The sequence below is a fragment of the Canis lupus genome, chromosome 10 (genome assembly GCF_003254725.2).
Source record: "Canis lupus dingo isolate Sandy chromosome 10, ASM325472v2, whole genome shotgun sequence".
NCBI classification, from domain to species: domain Eukaryota; kingdom Metazoa; phylum Chordata; class Mammalia; order Carnivora; family Canidae; genus Canis; species Canis lupus.
The window spans coordinates 35,897,715-35,917,914 of NC_064252.1; the positions used below are offsets into that span (position 1 = coordinate 35,897,715).

The 20,200-nt window shown below is 39.2% G+C and overlaps 2 protein-coding genes across 11 annotated transcripts in view; both read right to left on the reverse strand.

Moving 5' to 3' along the window:
• CCDC138 (coiled-coil domain containing 138) overlaps nt 1-12,657 on the reverse strand; it is a 110,429-nt gene extending 97,772 nt beyond the window's left edge. For 3 of the 8 annotated variants that reach the window (XM_025462595.3, XM_025462605.3, XM_025462611.3), the window contains exons 1-3: nt 12,385-12,554; nt 11,008-11,065; nt 2,088-2,208 (exon numbers count right to left, since the gene is read on the reverse strand). In XM_025462595.3, coding sequence (XP_025318380.1) covers nt 2,088-2,208; nt 11,008-11,065; nt 12,385-12,477 — 272 coding nt within the window. In that variant the 5' untranslated portion in view covers nt 12,478-12,554. Of the gene's footprint in view, nt 1-2,087; nt 2,209-11,007; nt 11,066-12,106; nt 12,211-12,384 lie in introns of those variants that run through there. The other 5 variants (XR_003142298.3, XM_049115373.1, XM_025462588.3 and 2 more) reach the window with 5 other exon arrangements.
• Nucleotides 12,658-15,355: 2,698 nt separating this feature from the next.
• Nucleotides 15,356-20,200, reverse strand: part of LOC112669445 (E3 SUMO-protein ligase RanBP2) — a 92,844-nt gene continuing 87,999 nt past the window's right edge. For all 3 annotated transcript variants that reach the window (XM_025462566.3, XM_025462570.3, XM_025462578.3), the window contains 4 exons: nt 17,638-17,783; nt 16,707-16,980; nt 16,245-16,579; nt 15,356-15,869 (listed from right to left, as the gene is read on the reverse strand). In XM_025462566.3, coding sequence (XP_025318351.1) covers nt 15,564-15,869; nt 16,245-16,579; nt 16,707-16,980; nt 17,638-17,783 — 1,061 coding nt within the window. In that variant the 3' untranslated portion in view covers nt 15,356-15,563. The remainder of the gene's footprint in view (nt 15,870-16,244; nt 16,580-16,706; nt 16,981-17,637; nt 17,784-20,200) is intronic.

Genomic DNA, 20,200 nt, shown 5'->3' on the forward strand with positions numbered 1-20,200 from the left:
ATCGGGCTCCCAGCATGGAGCCTGCTTCTCCATTCTGCCTGTGTCTCTGCCTCTCTCTCTGTGTCTATCATAAATAAATAAATAAATAAATCTTTAAAAAAAAATAAAATAAAATGACATATAGAGCTGTAGAATGCTCTATAACCATCAAACTCTTTTCATTCCTTATACTTCTGTAAGGTAGATATCACAGGTACTGTTAGCTATAATTTTAGCTAAAAGAATTAACATTTAACAGAAAGAAATTAAACTAGTTAAAAGCAGAACTAGAACCTCAGGTATTGGGGCAGCCCGGGTGGCTCAGCGGTTTAGTGCTGCCTTCAGCCCAGGCCACGATCCTGGAGACCCGGGATTGAGTCCCATGTCGGGCTCCCTGCATGGAGCCTGCTTCTCCCTCTGCCTGTGTCTCTCTGCCTCTCTCTCTGTGTGTGTCTCTCATGAATAAATAAATAAAATTAAAAAAAAACATCTCAGGTGTTCTCTCCAAAAAGATGGTCTCAAAGTTTAAATTTCTAGAGCAGTGCTGTTCAAAGGAATATAATTCAAGTCACATAAGGCAATTTAAAATTCTCTAGTAGCCATATTAAAAACATCAAGACAGGAAAGCCTGGGTGGCTCAGCAGTTTAGCGCCTGCCTTCAGCCCAGGGCATGATCCGGGACTCTTGGGATCAAGTCCCACATCAGGCTCCCTGCATGGAACCTGCTTCTCCCTCTGCCTGTGTCTCTGCCTCCCTCTCTCTCTCTCTCTCTCTGTGTCTCTCGTGAATAAATAAAAATAAAATCTTAAAAAAAAAAACACACATAAAGACACAAAATTTTAACATGTATTATACTTAACCCACTATATCCAAAAGATTAATATATAATCAATACGAAAAATTATTAACGTATTTTGTATTCTTTTATCCATCTTTAAAATCCAGTGTATATTTTGTACTTCTATTTTAAGTACTCAATAGCCACCTGTGCCCTATGGCTACTATGCTAGACAGCACTATAATTCCAGACTAGATCATAATGAGAGATTGTGAAAAAGCTGTCCAATGTAATAAAAACTTTCATAGTTCAAAAGCTTCAAATTATAACTTGAAATATACCCAGGTCATTTATGAAAACAAAAAAATGGTATCAGTTAACATATGAAACTAATTTCCAGAAATTCATAATTATCTGAAAACAATGTTTACTTTCCTTACTCTATATTCAATCTACCTCTTGTCCAAATCTTAAATCCAGATCAACAAAGCAACTTGGTGAATGCCAAATGAAACAGTAAATAACAATAATAGCACATCTGAATGCTTTTCAATATACTAAGCACTGTTCTAAGTGTTTTACATTTAAGCAGAGAATGAGAAAATTATGTAAAAAAATTCAAGCTCCCAAATATCAATTACATTAATAATATCCATATATTTTAGGCACTGTTATCTTTTCTTCTCCCCACGATTATCTCAATATTTACTGTATATACACATCTTTATGGTTTAACATTATTCCAAAACGTTCACTACTTCTTGATATCCATAGCACTTCCTTCTGCCACTTATTTCTGACATTTAAAAGTATCTAATTCACAATTTTATTTCACCTTAGCTGCCACTGTTTTTATACTGTTTTCACCCACTCACAACCCAGCATTCTGCATATTTGTAGTTATCATTTCCCTAGACTGATTTCCTCAATCTCTTTCAACTACCTAAAATATAACTTACCACACTAGTAGACACACAATGGATACAGTTAAATATCACTAATAAACCTGCATTCATTTTTGTCCTGGCTCCTTTAACCAAAAAAAGGGGGAGGGGGCAAGGTCTTCATTTGGGTCCTGGATGAATAATCATAAAAATAATTTTTCATTTTTCATACTGTATAACTGCATTATACCACTAGCCATAATGCTTTTATCACAGAGATTCTCAGTAAAAATTAATAAATCAGTCTCTTCAACCATTCAGCAGGCTCCAGAATGCTTGCACGTCCTCTCAGAAAAAAAGCAAAGACGTAAAGAATCCACCCTTTAATTTCTCCATTTTTTAGATACCAAAGGGATAGTAATACTAAGGATTGAGGGGTACTTTACCAATTCACATTTAAGAGTTTGAATGAACTACAAAGCGGTGTTGTGCAATGTTTTCTTTCATCAGAGTGACACCTCAAAGATGAACCCACTTTATCTCCAGATGAGAAGATGTCCAAATCATCTGTTAACAAAAAAGAAAACAGCAGAGATTACTAAGATCACATACTAATCTCATTCTAGGCTTCTGAAGGTAAGACAACAAAATTACCTAATGATTTATCTGTATGTCTGTGTAATGCAAACTTCAGAAAATAGGCATCAGTTCCTATATAGCACTTTACTCATTACAAAATGTTTTCATTTATTACCTTATTTGATCTTAGCAACAACAGTTTACTGTGAAGTAAGGAGAATGGGTGCCTTTAACCCTATTCTAATGGTGTGAAGTCTAAGGACCACAGAAGTTATGTGAAGTTATCCAAGTAACAGAACCAGCAAATGGAAAGATTAAAATTCAGAATCCTGTCTTCTTTCTACCTATCATGATATTTCATCAGTCCTCAAATATTAAACATTTTATTTTTTAATTTTATATATTCTAAACACTAAACATTTTTTTTATTAGAGAGAGAGAGCATGAGTGGGAGGGGCAGAGAGAAAGAGAGAGAATCTCAAGCAGACTGCATTGACAGTGGAGCCAAACCCAGGGCTTGATCTCATGATCCTGAAATCATGACCTGAACTGAAATCAAGAATCAGACACTTAACTGACTGTGCCACCCAGATGCCCCTAAACACTAAACATTTAACAGACTGTTAGCCTATATCTAAATTCAGTGAATAAAATGCAAAGAGAGCCTCTCTGATAAGAAATTCAGAAATATTTTTTAAGATCTTTAAAAAATTTTCTGGGAGGAGGGGCAAGATGGCAGAAGAGTAGGGTCTCCAAATCACCTGTCTCCACCAAATTACCTAGAAAACCTTCAAATTATCCTGAAAATCTATGAATTCGGCCTGAGAATTAAAGAGAGAACACCTGGAATGCTACAGTGAGAAGAGTTTGTGCTTCTATCAAGGTAGGAAGACGGGAAAAAAGAAATAAAGAAACCAAAGGCCTCCAAGGGGGAGGGGCCCCGCGAGGAGCCAGGCTGAGGCCGGGGCGAGTGTCCCCAGGACAGGAGAGCCCCGTCCCGGAGACGCAGGAGCTGCACCAACCTTCCTGGGCGGAAAGGGGCTCGCAGGGAGGTGGAGCAGGACCCAGAAGGGCGAGGATGCCCTCGGGCTCCCCGGGACAGTAACAGACACCTGCGCCCCGGGAGAGCCCGCCGAGCTCCCTAAGGGCTGCAGCGCGCACGGCGGGACCCGGAGTAGCTCGGAGGGGCTCGGGCGGCGGCTCTGCGGAGGGGGCTGCGGGGCAGGAGCAGCTCGAGGGGGGCTCGGGCGGAGGCTCCGCGGAGGGGGCTGCGGGGCGGGAGCTCGAATCCAACAGCGCAGGCCCCCGGGGCACAGGGCGCCGGGACACAGCCCAGGATCCGGCCTCCCCCGGGGCAGGCAGAGGCCGGGAGGGCCCAGGACAGCGAGGACGAGGACGCTCCTGCCCCGAGCTGAGCAGATCAGCGGCCCTGCCCCGGAGCCTCCAGGCCCTGCAGACGGAGAGCTCCGGAGTTCCTGCCGGAGCTGAATCCAAGTTTCCAGAGCTGGCCCCGCCACTGCGGTTGTTCCTCCTGGGGCCTCACGGGGTAAACAACCCCCACTGAGCCCTGCACCAGGCAGGGGCACAGCAGCTCCCCCAACTGCTAACACCTGAAAATCAGCACAGCAGGCCCCTCCCCCAGAAGACCAGCTAGACGGACAAGTTCCAGGAGAAGCCAAGGGACTTAAAGTACACAGAATCAGAAGATACTCCCCCGTGGTTCTTTTTTTTTTTGTTTTGCTTTTTGATTTGTTTCCTTCCCCCACACCCCTTTTTTCTCCTTTCTTTCTTTTTCTCTCTTTTTCTTCTTTTTTTTTTGTTTTTTTTTTCTTCCTTTTTTTTCTCTTTCTCTTTTCTTTCTTCTTTCCCTCCTCTCTTTTTCTCCTTTTCCCAATACAACTTGCTTTTGGCCACTCTGCACTGAGCAAAATGACTAGAAGGAAAACCTCACCTCAAAATAAAGAATCAGAAACAGTCCTCTCTCCCACAGAGTTACAAAGTCTGGATTACAATTCAATGTCAGAAAGCCAATTCAGAAGCACTATTATACAGCTACTGGTGGCTCTAGAAAAAAGCACAAAGGACTCAAGAGACTTCATGACTGCAGAATTTAGAGCCAATCAGGCAGAAATTAAAAATCAATTGAATGAGATGCAATCCAAACTAGAAGTCCTAACGACCAGGGTTAACGAGGTGGAAGAACAAGGGAGTGACATAGAAGACAAGTTGATGGCAAAGAGGGAAACTGAGGAAAAAAGAGACAAACAATTAAAAGACCATGAAGATAGATTAAGGAAAATAAACGACAGCCTGAGGAAGAAAAACCTACGTTTAATTGGTGTTCCCGAGGGTGCCGAAAGGGCCAGAGGGCCAGAATATGTATTTAAACAAATTCTAGCTGAAAACTTTCCTAATCTGGGAAGGGAAACAGGCATTCAGATCCAGGAAATAGAGAGATCCCCCCCTAAAATCAATGAAAACCATTCAACACCTCGACATTTAATAGTGAAGCCTGCAAATTCCAAAGATAAAGAGAAGATCCTTAAAGCAGCAAGAGACAAGAAATCCCTGACTTTTATGGGGAGGAGTATTAGGGTTAACAGCAGACTCTCCACAGAGACCTGGCAGGCCAGAAAGGGCTGGCAGGATATATTCAGGGTCCTAAATGAGAAAGAACATGCAACCAAGAATACTTTATCCAGCAAGGCTCTCATTCAAAATGGAAGGAGAGATAAAGAGCTTCCAAGACAGGCAGGAACTGAAAGAATATGTGACCTCCAAACCAGCTCTGCAAGAAATTTTAAGGGGGACTCTTAAAATTCCCCTTTAAGAAGAAGTTCAGTGGAACAGTCCAAAAAAACAAGGACTGAATAGATATCATGAAGACACTAAATTCATATCTCTCAATAGTAACTCTGAATGTGAAAGGGCTTAATGACCCCATCAAAAGGCGCAGGGTTTCAGACTGGATAAAAAAGCAGGACCCATCTATTTGCTGTCTACAAGAGACTCATTTTAGACAGAAGGACACCTACAGCCTGAAAATAAAAGGTTGGAGAACCATTTACCATTCGAATGGTCCTCAAAAGAAAGCAGGGGTGGCCATCCTTATATCAGATAAACTAAAATTTACCCCGAAGACTGTAGTGAGAGATGAAGAGGGACACTATATCATACTTAAAGGATCTATTCAACAAGAGGACTTAACAATCCTCAATATATATGCCCCGAATGTGGGAGCTGCCAAATATATAAATCAATTATTAACCAAAGTGAAGAAATACTTAGATAATAATACACTTATACTTGGTGACTTCAATCTAGCTCTTTCTATACTCGATAGGTCTTCTAAGCACAACATCTCCAAAGAAACGAGAGCTTTAAATGATACACTAGACCAGATGGATTTCACAGATATCTATAGAACTTTACATCCAAACTCAACTGAATACACATTTTTCTCAAGTGCACATGGAACTTTCTCCAGAATAGACCACATATTGAGTCACAAATCGGGTCTGAACCGATACCAAAAGACTGGGATCGTCCCCTGCATATTCTCAGACCATAATGCCTTGAAATTAGAACTAAATCACAACAAGAAGTTTGGAAGGACCTCAAACACGTGGAGGTTAAGGACCATCCTGCTAAAAGATGAAAGGGTCAACCAGGAAATTAAGGAAGAATTAAAAAGATTCATGGAAACTAATGAGAATGAAGATACAACCATTCAAAATCTTTGGGATGCAGCAAAAGCAGTCCTAAGGGGGAAATATATCACAATACAAGCATCCATTCAAAAACTGGAAAGAACTCAAATACAAAAGCTAACCTTACACATAAAGGAGCTAGAGAAAAAACAGCAAATAGATCCTACACCCAAGAGAAGAAGGGAGTTAATAAAGATTCGAGCAGAACTCAACGAAATCGAGACCAGAAGAACTGTGGAACAGATCAACAGAACCAGGAGTTGGTTCTTTGAAAGAATTAATAAGATAGATAAACCATTAGCCAGCCTTATTAAAAAGAAGAGAGAGAAGACTCAAATTAATAAAATCATAAATGAGGGATCCCTGGGTGGCGCAGCGGTTTGGCGCCTGCCTTTGGCCCAGGGCGCGATCCTGGAGACCCGGGATCGAATCCCACATCGGGCTCCCAGTGCATGGAGCCTGCTTCTCCCTCTGCCTGTGTCTCTGCCTCTCTCTCTGTGACTGTCATAAATAAAAAAAAAAAAAAAAAAAAAAAAAAAAAAAAAAAAAATAAAATCATAAATGAGAAAGGAGAGATCACTACCAACACCAAGGAAATACAAACGATTTTAAAAACATATTATGAACAGCTATACGCCAATAAATTAGGCAATCTAGAAGAAATGGACGCATTCCTGGAAAGCCACAAACTACCAAAACTGGAACAGGAAGAAATAGAAAACCTGAACAGGCCAATAACCAGGGAGGAAATTGAAGCAGTCATCAAAAACCTCCCAAGACACAAGAGTCCAGGGCCAGATGGCTTCCCAGGGGAATTTTATCAAACGTTTAAAGAAGAAACCATACCTATTCTCCTAAAGCTGTTTGGAAAAATAGAAAGAGATGGAGTACTTCCAAATTCGTTCTATGAGGCCAGCATCACCTTAATTCCGAAACCAAAGACCCCACCAAAAAGGAGAATTACAGACCAATATCCCTGATGAACATGGATGCAAAAATTCTCAACAAGATACTAGCCAATAGGATCCAACAGTACATTAAGAAAATTATTCACCATGACCAAGTAGGATTTATCCCTGGGACACAAGGCTGGTTCAACACCCGTAAAACAATCAATGTGATTCATCATATCAGCAAGAGAAAAACCAAGAACCATATGATCCTCTCATCTTTATTCACCATGACCAAGTAGGATTTATCCCTGGGACACAAGGCTGGTTCAACACCCGTAAAACAATCAATGTGATTCATCATATCAGCAAGAGAAAAACCAAGAACCATATGATCCTCTCATTAGATGCAGAGAAAGCATTTGACAAAATACAGCATCCATTTCTGATCAAAACTCTTCAGAGTGTAGGGATAGAGGGAACATTCCTCGGCATCTTAAAAGCCATCTATGAAAAGCCCACAGCAAATATCATTCTCAATGGGGAAACACTGGGAGCCTTTCCCCTAAGATCAGGAACAAGACAGGGATGTCCACTCTCACCACTGCTGTTCAACATAGTACTGGAAGTCCTAGCCTCAGCAATCAGGCAACAAAAAGACATTAAAGGCATTCAAATTGGCAAAGAAGAAGTCAAACTCTCCCTCTTCGCCGATGACATGATACTCTACATAGAAAACCCAAAAGTCTCCACCCCAAGATTGCTAGAACTCATACAGCAATTCGGTAGCGTGGCAGGATACAAAATCAATGACCAGAAATCAGTGGCATTTCTATACACTAACAATGAGACTGAAGAAAGAGAAATTCAGGAGTCAATCCCATTTACAATTGCACCCAAAAGCATAAGATACCTAGGAATAAACCTAACCAAAGATGTAAAGGATCTATACCCTCAAAACTATAGAACACTTCTGAAAGAAACTGAGGAAGACACAAAGAGATGGAAAAATATTCCATGCTCATGGATTAGCAGAATTAATATTGTGAAAATGTCAATGTTACCCAGGGCAATATACACGTTTAATGCAATCCCTATCAAAATACCATGGACTTTCTTCAGAGAGTTAGAACAAATTATTTTAAGATGTGTGGAATCAGAAAAGACCCTGAATAGCCAGGGGAATTTTAAAAAAGAAAACCATATCTGGGGGCATCACAATGCCAGATTTCAGGTTGTACTACAAAGCTGCGGTCATCAAGACAGTGTGGTACTGGCACAAAAACAGACACATAGATCAGTGGAACAGAATAGAAACCCAGAAGTGGACCCTGAACTTTATGGTCAACTAATATTCGATAAAGGAGGAAAGACTATCCATTGGAAGAAAGACAGTCTCTTCAATAAATGGTGCTGGGAAAATTGGACATCCACATGCAGAAGAATGAAACTAGACCACTCTCTTTCACCATACACAAAGATAAACTCAAAATGGATGAAAGATCTAAATGTGAGACAAGATTCCATCAAAATCGTAGAGAAGAACACACGTAGAGAAGAACACAGGCAACACCCTTTTTGAACTCGGCCACAGTAACTTCTTGCAAGATACATCCACGAAGGCAAAAGAAACAAAAGCAAAAATGAACTACTGAGACTTCATCAAGATAAGAAGCTTTTGCACAGCAAAAGAAACCGTCAACAAAACTCAAAGACAACCTACAAAATGGGAGAAGATATTTGCAAATGACATATCAGATAAAGGGCTAGTTTCCAAGATCTATAAAGAACTTATTAAACTCAACACCAAAGAAACAAACAATCCAATCATGAAATGGGCAAAAGACATGAAGAGGAATCTCACAGAGGAAGACATAGACATGGCCAACATGCATATGAGAAAATGCTCTGCATCACTTGCCATCAGGGAAATACAAATCAAAACCACAATGAGATACCACCTCACACCGGTGAGAATGGGGAAAATTAACAAGGCAGGAAACAACAAATGTTGGAGGGGATGCGGAGAAAAGGGAACCCTCTTACACTGTTGGTGGGAATGTGAACTGGTGCAGCCACTCTGGAAAACTGTGTGGAGGTTCCTTAAAGAGTTAAAAATAGACCTGCCCTACGACCCAGCAATTGCACTGCTGGGGATTTACCCCAAAGATACAGATGCAATGAAACGCCGGGACACCTGCACCCCGATGTTTATAGCAGCAATGGCCACGATAGCCAAACTGTGGAAGGAGCCTCGGTGTCCAACGAAAGATGAATGGACAAAGAAGATGTGGTTTATGTATACAATGGAATATTACTCAGCTATTAGAAGTGACAAATACCCACCATTTGCTTCAACGTGGATGGAACTGGAGGGTATTATGCTGAGTGAAGTAAGTCAGTCGGAGAAGGACAAACATTATATGTTCTCATTCATTTGGGGAATATAAATAATAGTGAAAGGGAATATAAGGGAAGGGAGAAGAAATGTGTGGGAAATATCAGAAAGGGAGACAGAACGTAAAGACTGCTAACTCTGGGAAACAAACTAGGGGTGGTAGAAGGGGAGGAGGGCGGGGGGTGGGAGTGAATGGGTGACGGGCACTGGGGGTTATTCTGTATGTTAGTAAATTGAACACCAATAAAAAATAAATTTAAAAAAATTTCTCTTAACCTTGCAGGAGCTGGCTCCTATGTATTCTTCAACTTAATAGTTTTCTGTGGGCCATTCAGTTGTTTGTTCTGATTTTGAACCCTCTGCCTATGTCATTTTATAAACATGGATTGTTTGCTATTTTATCAAAAAAAATTTTTTTCTGGAATTATCTGACTTTTTTAAAATTAATTTCATAGGTAGATTTACTGATTCATCAGTTGCATATAACACCCAGGGCTCACGACATCAAGTGCCCTCCTTAATGCCCACCACCGAGTTATCCTATCCCCTACCTACCTACCCTCCAGCAACCCTCAAGTTTGTTTCCTAGAGTTAAGAATCTCTTACGGTTTGACTCCCTCTCAATTTCATCTTATTTTATTTTTCATTCCCTTCCCCTATGTTCGTTCATATGTTTTGTTTCTTAAATTCCACCTATAAGTGAAATCATATGGTATGTCTTTCTCTAACTCATTTATTTCACTGAGCAGCTCTAGTTCTATCCATGTCACTGAAATGTATGCACCTTTTGTCTAACATGCTTTTTCCCATCAGAAATTAAACAAGCTATACTTTTTAGTTATAGTTTAGAATGTTGGAAATTTTAGGACAAATTTCAAAACTAAGATACAATTTAAAAAATGTTTTAAGGGATCCCTGGGTGGCGCAGCGGTTTGGCGCCTGCCTTTGGCCCAGGGCACGATCCTGGAGACCCGGGATCGAATCCCCCACATCGGGCTCCCGGTGCATGGAGCCTGCTTCTCCCTCTGCCTATGTCTCTGCCTCTCTCTTTCTCTCTCTCTCTCTCTCTCTCTCTGTGACTATCATAAATAAATAAAAGTTAAAAAAAATTTTAAAAATGTTTTAAGATACTAAACTCAGTAATAACTGGGTTTGTTCATACTGAAGGAATGTTTCAGAAGAGTGTTTACAAAATTTCAAAGAGAAATAAACTTGGAAAAAAATGAAATTCCCTAATCTACCATCTCATAAACTTACTGTTTCTGCTGCAATGACCTCAAAATTCAATGATAATACTTACTAGTAAAAACATCACTGAAGAAGTATCAACAAATCAAAAGACTAAAGGTTAATTAGCTATATATGTTAGTTCCAGATTACCATATAATGTTCCAACCGACCCCATTTCACAGTATAATTCTCTTTATCAAGTACATTTGAAAAATTCTTCTGGTGCAACAATTACTACCCCTGTAACTTGGAAAAGTTTGTGCCTTAAAAAAATAGCAATTAGTTTTCTTTCCCCAATATACTGTTTAATTTTTAACATTTTTAAAGGCAAAAATACTGTAACTGAAACACCAAAAAAATTCACTCAATTTGATTTTAGAGATATCATACCTTTACCCCCCCAAATCTTGATGACTATTAGTTCATTACCTGAATGAAAAAAGCCTAGTATCACAAGATATCTGGCACTTAGTGTTAAGCCTAAACATTTTTTTTAATGTTTTTTCTCAAATTAAATTTGTTAAAACCCCCAAATACACAAAATACTCGATCAGCTTACCTGGAGAGATTAGCGATCTTCTCTTCCACCTAGCCTGATCAAAATTTGAAAAATCATACTAAAAAAAATCAAAAAAGACATTTAATTTATATATTAAGAATCAACCTACAATCTCAAAAGAGTTCCCCACAAATTATGTATTAAGTACAAGAATTAATTACAAAAATTAGCATGGACAAATCTAATAGATACTATCTTAATCAAGCGGTCAAAGTTAGTATCACCAATAACAGGACATAGAAATGTTATACCTCCTAGTGAACAAGAGAAACCTACACATCACTCCTGCCAAAAACGCACAAAGTCAGTATCTATGTACAATCCTGAGGTATACGCATCCGAGAAAATCTGACGGAGGGACAGTCCCATATACAGTTGTCCTGTAGTCTTCAAAAATACATCATAAAGACAGAGACTTAGGGACGCCTGGGGGCTCAGCGGTTGAGCGTCCGCCTTCCGCGCAGGGCATGATCCTGGGGTCCCGGGATCGAGTCCCACATGGGGCTCCCTGCATGGAGCCTGCTTCTCCCTCTGCCTGTGTCTCTGCCTCTCCCCTCTCTGTCTCTCATGAATACATAAATAAAATCTCAAAAAAATAAAGACAGAGACTTAGAACCTGAGCCAGAACAAAGGCAACAGGAGAGAACCAAATACAGATGGACTCTATCTGCACCGGGGAAACAAAGTTTACAAAGGACATCAATGAGATAATCGGAAATCTGAATATTAACTCTATGTTAAATATTACTGTGCAAATGGTCAGTTTGTTCAATTTATTGCTATGGATATATGAGAATCACCCTATTCCCAGAAAATACACTTAAGAATTTCCATGCGGGGGTGAGGGTGCACAGCGCCTGCAAGTCCCCTCCATCAGTTCAGGGGGAATGTGTGCACGCCACGTCAGAGACGGGAAGAGAAGTAACGCAGATGCGGCAAAGTATGAACGACTGATGAGCCCAAACCAAGGGTTCAGAAGACTTGTTGACAGGATCCTTGCAGCTTAAAGTTGGTAATTACCTCAAAATAGGAAGGTTTTTGGAGGAGATAAAATTGCTTTTTGAACTCCGCACAAGTCACTGTAATACAAGGGGCCTACCACCACGTCCGGGGCGTCCCACGCCTTCCAGGGTCTGTGCTGGGTGAAGGGCTTTTTCTGACGGAAAATCCGCTTCTCCAGGGTGCGGAGCAGGCGCTGCCCCTCCGGCTACCGTTCCTGACCCTGCTGGGGCGGAGCGGAGGGCGGCCCCAGGCTCGGGGCTCCGGTCTCCGGGCTCCGGGCCCCGGGCGCAGCCGCCGGCCGGCCTGCTTGCTTTACCCCTGCACAAACCAGCCCGCGGGCCCGGGGACAGCCCGAGGGGAAGGGCGAGACCTCACCTCGGCCAGGCGGCTGCCCCCTAGTCCGTAGCGGCTTTTGAGTCGCTCCACCACCAAATCCTGCCCGGGGGGCTTCACCAGCCTCGGCTCCATAGCGAGCGGACGCCGCCGTTGTCACCCCGGGAGCAGCGTTCAAACACGGCGGCGGGACGCGCAGGGGCGGAGCTCGCGTCACGGACCTGCGACACGACGCAGCACGCCCCGCCCCCCCGCCTCGGGTGGAGAGCGCCCCGGAGCGCCAGGGGCACCGGGCGGGGGGGCGGGGGGAGCGACCCCAGGAGCGCCGGCACCGCCAGGGCCCAGACCAGGCAGCGAGGCCCTCCGTCTCACCCTCTACGCAGTGTTCAAAACGTCCTCTTCGGACAAGTGTTTTTCCTGCTGAAGGATTTAGTAACTAATTTCTCTACGACTGCGTTCTTTGGACTGATAAACGGCGTCTCACCTTTTGTCTTAAAAAGATTCTACTTCAGTTTTCCTCGGTCATGTCCACAGCAATCGCACCTCTGCAGGTGGCCCCTCTGGGAGGCGCTGGCGGCCTCAGCATCCCGACCCCGCGGGCCGCCGCCGCTTCCCGTCCCCCGTGCGCCCCGCGAGCGTGCAGGAATGAACGTGCACACGCGGTGGTCACCAGCACCGTGCACACCTGACTGCCGGCGACTCCCTCTTCCTCGAACCTAACACATTTAGGGTGCGTTCGGGCATACAAGAACACACCTCATGAATCGGGATGGCCTTTGCTAACTAGAGGCAGAAATCAAGGACGTCTTGTACTCAAAGCACAGAATTCTCAGAGGATGACTCCCTCACTTTCCCTGCCATTGGTCTGGGATTAAAAAGCAGTAGTAGAATGTAAGCTCCCCGTACGAATGTAGTGAACTTAAGAACGAGCATGTACTTTCTTTTTTGAACAGTTTTTCCCAGTACTTAAGAACAGTGCCAGGCATTTAGTAGGTGGCTCAATATTTATTGGAACGGTCTATCAACCTAAATCCTTTATCAAACCAAGACTAACTGAAAGGAATAACTGAATCCACTTCATTAATTTATACAATTACATTAGCACGATCCTTTACCTTTCTAAATTATGAGTTCAACGTGTCTGGACTAACAAATCCTAGATTCTCTGGATTATCTTTCAAGTTCTTCAAATGCCAAAGTTTTAGAATATCATGAAGTTATCTGAAAATTATTTTTACCAATATTCTTTCCCATCGAATATTACATGTACAAATACTTTTTTATGCTCTATTTTAAGCAGATTTTTATTGAGACACTATGAAGTTGAGCCAGTTGGGGCAAAAAGTACTTGTCATTGTGGATTTATACTGCATAAGGATCAAATAACAGAGAGAAATCACAAAGTCCTTTCCTGAAATGTCTTTTGTCATTAACGTCCCAAGCCATCTTTTAAGCACCTTGGAATACTAACACTGGAAAACAGTTTACATGTCATTGAATAAAATTTTTGGTTCAAGCATTAGCTTTTAAAGCTCTTTTAATTCATAGTCTTAATGCTTTAGGATAGCATAGAAGATAGTGTAAACTCATTTGTCTAAAAAATATGTAAAGCATAATTCCCTTACTTGGAATTTATTCTAAAATCATGACAAAGCCATCAGCTGTCCCAGCTGAAAAACTATAACACACTATATCAATTTATATTACATAGGTCTCCAAAGAAGCCAATTCTTAATATTAAATGTACACACATGTAGTCCAAGGTTCAGGTAATTTCAAATGGTACACTGCAATAGGTTTATCTGCCTTTGTGGCCAAGTGGGTTCAGTGAGTGTTCCACCACTCATTACTCACACACACCACACATGACATCCTTCTCCTCCTCCGTCGGGTGGTTAAACAGGTATCATATGATAACTGATTTCCAAATCCCCAAACAACAGAATAAACCCCACCATCTTTCACTAAACAAAATGAGATGATTTCACTGGGAAGAACACAGGAGGGTAGAAGGCAGTCATTTTTGGTAATCAGAATACACAATATTTTGTGCTCTAGATTCTTTGTAGGTCTATATTGAGTAGGCTGATTGATATGAGAATACCTCCCCCTCCTGCCCCACCACCTTTTCAGCAGTTTGCCTAACTTTGACAGTAGCCATTTCCAAATAAATCTTCAGTGTGTATGTATCAAATTTGAAGTCACTTTTTTGGGAGCTTTGGAAATTATGTAGCAGTCTGATTTACAGAATTTTTATTGTTCTCCTTACTTTGGCTCTAGAATGAACAAACAACTAGATGCACAAGTAATAAATTTTTTAAATGTCATGGCTGTTAACAATTGTCACTTTATTTTTGCTACAAAATTCACCAGAAAAAGGTACTGCAACAATCTAGTATAAAGCAAATCTTTAACCAAAGAACATGGTATAGACCTTTTTAAAATAGTCATACTTTATCACAATAACTGCAAGGAAAAATTCAAGTTCTATCAGAACCAAGCTGCAGTTTGAGGTAGTAGAAACAGATGACAGAAAAGTTAAAAAACAAAACAAAAAAACTAAGGAAATACTTGTTTAAAATGTAAAAATTAATTTAATACCTCTGAAAGGGCACAGGAACTACAGATCATTTTAAGAAAAGAAGGTATTCTACTTAAAAGTTAATTTAACTATACAGGAGGTTCAAGGATTATAGAAGAGCACTTTGGTTAAGTCTCTACCCTCTGTGGCTCTACCCATTCATAAGTGAGTCTCTATGCATAAATGAGCACACCAATAGTTAATATTACCAAATATATTTCAAATCTAAAATAAAAATTATCCAAGTTGTGGTCCCTTTATTCAAATGGTAAGTTTATCCATGCAGGAAGTCCAATACCTTAAAAGGTAAAATTAAATTGCATATATCATATTCCTTCAAGAGTTTGAGAAGGTCTATTGCTTTTAACAAGATTAGTATTATTCCATTTTAACAGAGATATGTCAGGAGTACATAAACACAAGTACACCTGATTTACACCAGTGTTTAAACTTTTATTTCACACCATGCAAGGTCAATTATAACACATTAAAAAGTGACAACAGCTATAAGCTGCAATTTTACATTTATACATTGGAAACGTCCATTTTCAAAAGCTGAACATAATTACCATATTGTCACAACAGCTAAGCTCAATTCAACTGTTTATACAGATTAAATTTACTATGAAAAACAATGATTTTATATCTGTCCACATTCTGTGATACTAATTCTTCGACTAACAGACCCTTTAGGAGAGCCAAATGATTCAATCTTTTTCACAGTATCCATGCCATCCTTAACAAACCCAAATACTACATGCTTAAAGTCCAAATGCTCTGCTTTTTTCAATGTTATAAAAAACTGAGAATTATTGGTATCCCGGCCTCGATTGGCCATTGATAGTAAGCCAGGACCAGTATGTTTCACATCAAAATTTTCATCTTCAAATTTGTCTCCATAGATGGACCGTCCTCCTGTTCCATCATGTTTGGTGATATCTCCCCCCTGAAAGAATATTTCAGTTAATAAGAATCCTGAATAAAATATTAAAATACACACAGAACTAGTACTACAGGATAAGTCCTAAAAAAAACTCAGCTTCCTTGAGAATGTGGTTTAAAAACTAAGAAATACCTATTTTTGAAAGACAAAAAAAGAGAAGGTCTTTTTCCCACCCTCAATTTCTACCAGGTTTCAAGGTATTAGAGAAATTTGAACCATTTTAGGGTTGAAAGTTTTTGTGGGGACAGGAAGTTGGGTGGTGATACCACCAACTAATATACAGAAAAGCTAAAGTCTTAAGAAAATTCCAGGTGAAGAGAAACACTCAAATTTCCCAAGTTAGTGTGGTTCACTTTTCTAGACTTTTACTGTACTTACCTGGCAAACATAATCTGGAATTACTCTGTGAAAAATGGAGTTCTTGAAGCCAAAGCCTTTCTCTCCAGTGCAAAGTGCTCTGAAGTTCTCGGCAGTCAGAGGAACAATGTTTGAGAATAATTCCATGGTTATACGTCCTAGTGGTTCATCATCTGCGCAAACATCAAAAAACACCACAGGATTTGTCTCCTTCGATAACTCTGCTGTCAGTGATACTTGTCCTTTCTGGAGTTTCAATAAATTCTGTTGACATTCTTCAAATTTTTTCTTAAAACAGTCAGCCATTTCTTTGGTTTTAAACCTCACTGCAAGCTGTTCCACTTTGGCTTCTCCATCTATTAAACAACAAAACCACACAGGGACCTTAATATTAAAATAACTGTCATAAACTGTCTTATATATTTGTTATAGATTTTAGAAAAGTCCAAAAAGTGAAAAGTAGCATCTGAATGAAGAACTCACCAGCATAATCTGAGGCAGTCCAAACTAAAGCATTGTTCGAAACATTCAAGGGTTTTAATTCCATTGTTTTGGTAATAACATGGTTTGCACACACTTTAAAAACCTGGTCTCTTCTCATCAGGATCCGATAGTAATTCTTTAATGTATGCCAAAGAATCTTTATATCTCCTACACCACGCTCCTTCCACTGACTGACATCTCGATCCCATCTATAGAGTTTGGCTCTCTCTTTAAATAAAATTTCTTCATCTTCTTCTCCAGATTTTACTTCTACCTATGACAGTAGATAAAATTATAAGCTGCTGCTTTTAACATATCCCATGACAAATCCCAAAGATCCAAATGCCTCATATTACCGTTGCAATGACATTAATAAAATTTGAACTACAGTATCAAGATAAATGGTAATACCCAAGGGCTAGGAATACATATGATTTGGATGACGCAGTAAAGACTGATTTGTCACGAAATATTTTTCTCTTACATAGTATTCTTCCTCCTTTTGAAAAATAAATGCTTTTATAGGACAGAAGATGGTTTCAAAAAGTGTTCTTGAAGAGAAATATTAACTACTGATTATAGTTGAAAACTGATAATTTGCCTAAAATAACATTCTTGTCCAGAAAATGTATTTTACTTTCTATTGAAAGGATTTTGGCAAGTATGAGATTGGATACTTTATTATTTACAGAATTATGTTATGAAAACAAGATATTCTAAAAATTATGAAAAAACTTAGTTCTTCCTAACAATTTCATGTAGAATTTACATATATATATATAATAAATAATAAAAGCTTCCATTTGAAAAGGGAAATATTCTGAAAAAAAATGTAAACAACAAAGCTAGTCCTACAAGTCAAGCTTACTATGTTGAGTTTTAAACTTCAAATGTGAAGTTATTAGTAAGAGTTCCATTCTTTAATATTTACCTCTGGTAAGGACACTATTGGTTCAAAATGGATATCTTCATTATGAACTACTTCTTCATCACTATCATCTTCATCTTCACCAACTTTACTGGATGACTGTGTTCCAAACACAGCTGCTCCAGTATTTGCCCACTGGAAATTTTTATCTGATGAATAAATTAGGATATTTAAACAGTAGCATCTACTTTTATATGCTTTTAACCCCCCGTCACTTTATACTGAGGCCTGTAATTTCCAAGGATGACATATACTTTTAGTAAAAATGCTTAAAATTATATTACTCTGAGAAGTTTTACTCATATAGTGAGCACACAGTACATTTAGTACTGTTTCTGCTTTGAGATACAAAAGAAAAGATTATCTGAGCCTTAGGCAAATTTCATAATACTAAACTAAACAAGAACTTTCAGTAATGAAGTATGTTCTTAAAAGTACATACCATGGAACTGTGAACACTTAGCTCTGCTTCAAAGGTAGTTTACTTCATAAAACATTTTATCACATGTGAAAAATAACCTTTGAACCTAAAAATGTGTTCTCAAAGAGGTCAAATCTGGTACTTCCAAAGTAGTCAAAGCAGCCTAAACACATGTTTATAGCTTCTCTATTTCAACTTCTTCCTGCAGTAACTAGTGTTGCAGCTTACATTTCTTGCACTGGGAGAAGCTCACTGACTCTAACTATCCTCAAGGGATACTAAGCTGTTGGGCCTGAAAACCCCCCGTTTCCATACAGAGAAACAAAGACTGTTACTCTCCCTCACATCTAGGAGAAGATGAAAACTAATTACTTCTTTATCTCCATTTCAACTGAGATGGCCCAGCCTGCTAATACATTCTTCACTATCTTAGAGGAAAGAAACACCTCTTAACTTTTCATCACTTACTGATGAATCACCTTAAAAAAAATTCTACATCTATCTAGTGCTAAAAAAAACTTAACAGAAATATCACAGATCATTTAAAAAGTAACTCAGCCCCTTGAAAAAAAAAGCACAAAATAAGTTATCTATTAACAGCAACTCCTAAGCTAGATTTAATGGGTAGGGGACAGGAAAAAAAAAAAAAAAAAGAAGAAGAAAAAAAACTTTAAAAAGAGAGAGAAGACAAAAATGCTTAAGATATTGCAAAAGAGGGTTTTGCCTGAGTGGCTCAGTTGAACAACTGACTCTTGATTTTTGGCTCAGGTCATGATCTCAGGGTTGTGAGGTGGAGCTCCACAATGGGCTCTTCGATGGGCATGCAGCCTGCTTCAGGTTCTCTCTCCCCCGCTTTGGTGCAACCCCCAAACCCACTGCACTCTCTCTTAAAAAAAAAAAAAAAAAAAAAATACTGGTCAGGAATTCCCAGAGGAAAAAATTTTAATTACCCCCAAGGATCCCTGAGAGGTATGACAGAAAATTTCAAAATTTCTCAATTTTAGTTCTTAATGCTGGGTGCATTATCGGAATCACACAGGAGCTTTTGTTTAAAAAAAAAAAAAAAAAAAAAAAAAACAATACCTGGGTTACCATGACCAGGGAATCCAACATAACAGATACTTTAAAAAAAAAAAAAAAACACACAAAAACACCTTCCATGAAATTCAAATATGAAGCCAAGGGGTTTTTGAAAACCACTGCTTCCAGGAGGAAAAATTTTATAGTAAAAGTATAAAGACATACATGTCAATAATCAACATCAACTTCACAAAAACAGTTCTAGGTAACAGTATGTAGGAAGCTTCCATTATGTGTCTAGGTTTAATGAAAACATTAGAAAATCTGAAGGAACAAGGATAAAATAGTGATTATTGACAAAGGCAGGTGATTTCTAAACAGGCACTCCTTGTTATTCTCTTAGTTTCCAAGTTAAATATTATACAACAAACATGGAATGACTGACAGACCTATGTGAATAGAACTTGTGAAGAAAATGAATTTTAAAAAAGAAACAAAATCACTACAAAAAATGGACAGATTAAAAAAAAAATCACCATAGAAAAAGAATATGCAAGATAAAAAGAGGGAAAAAAAGATTCCTCTGAACCCAAAAAAACAACCAAAACAAAAACTTCAAAATCAGAAAGGTTCATGCAATGCCAGAAACAAGTTAAAAAAAAAAAAAAAAAAAAAAAAAGGATAGCTACATTCTGCATATTCTGGTGAAATTTATGATCTTTTAAAGAAAATAACAAAATTTAAAGATAAATCAAAAACACAAGCAAAAGGAAAACTGACAAAACCAAAGGCACTTCTTTGAAAAGACAGCATAAATTCCTGTCAGATCTAAGAACAAAACAAAGTAAAAAATGTAGTTGAACAAAGAACTTGGTGATTCATCTCATTGAAAAATGGTAAGTGGTGGTGAGGAGTAAATGTAAATGTCATGAGGTTTGAGTCTAACCTGTTTCATAGTTTACTGCACAGTACTGATAGAGTACTTTGAAAACGTTACACTGAATAACAAGCAACCTAATACATCAACTTTCATTTGACAATTCTTTTTTTGTAGATAACTATATCCACTATACTGCTTTTAATCCTCTGACTTCAGGCTACTATAAATTAAAACAAAAATAAAGC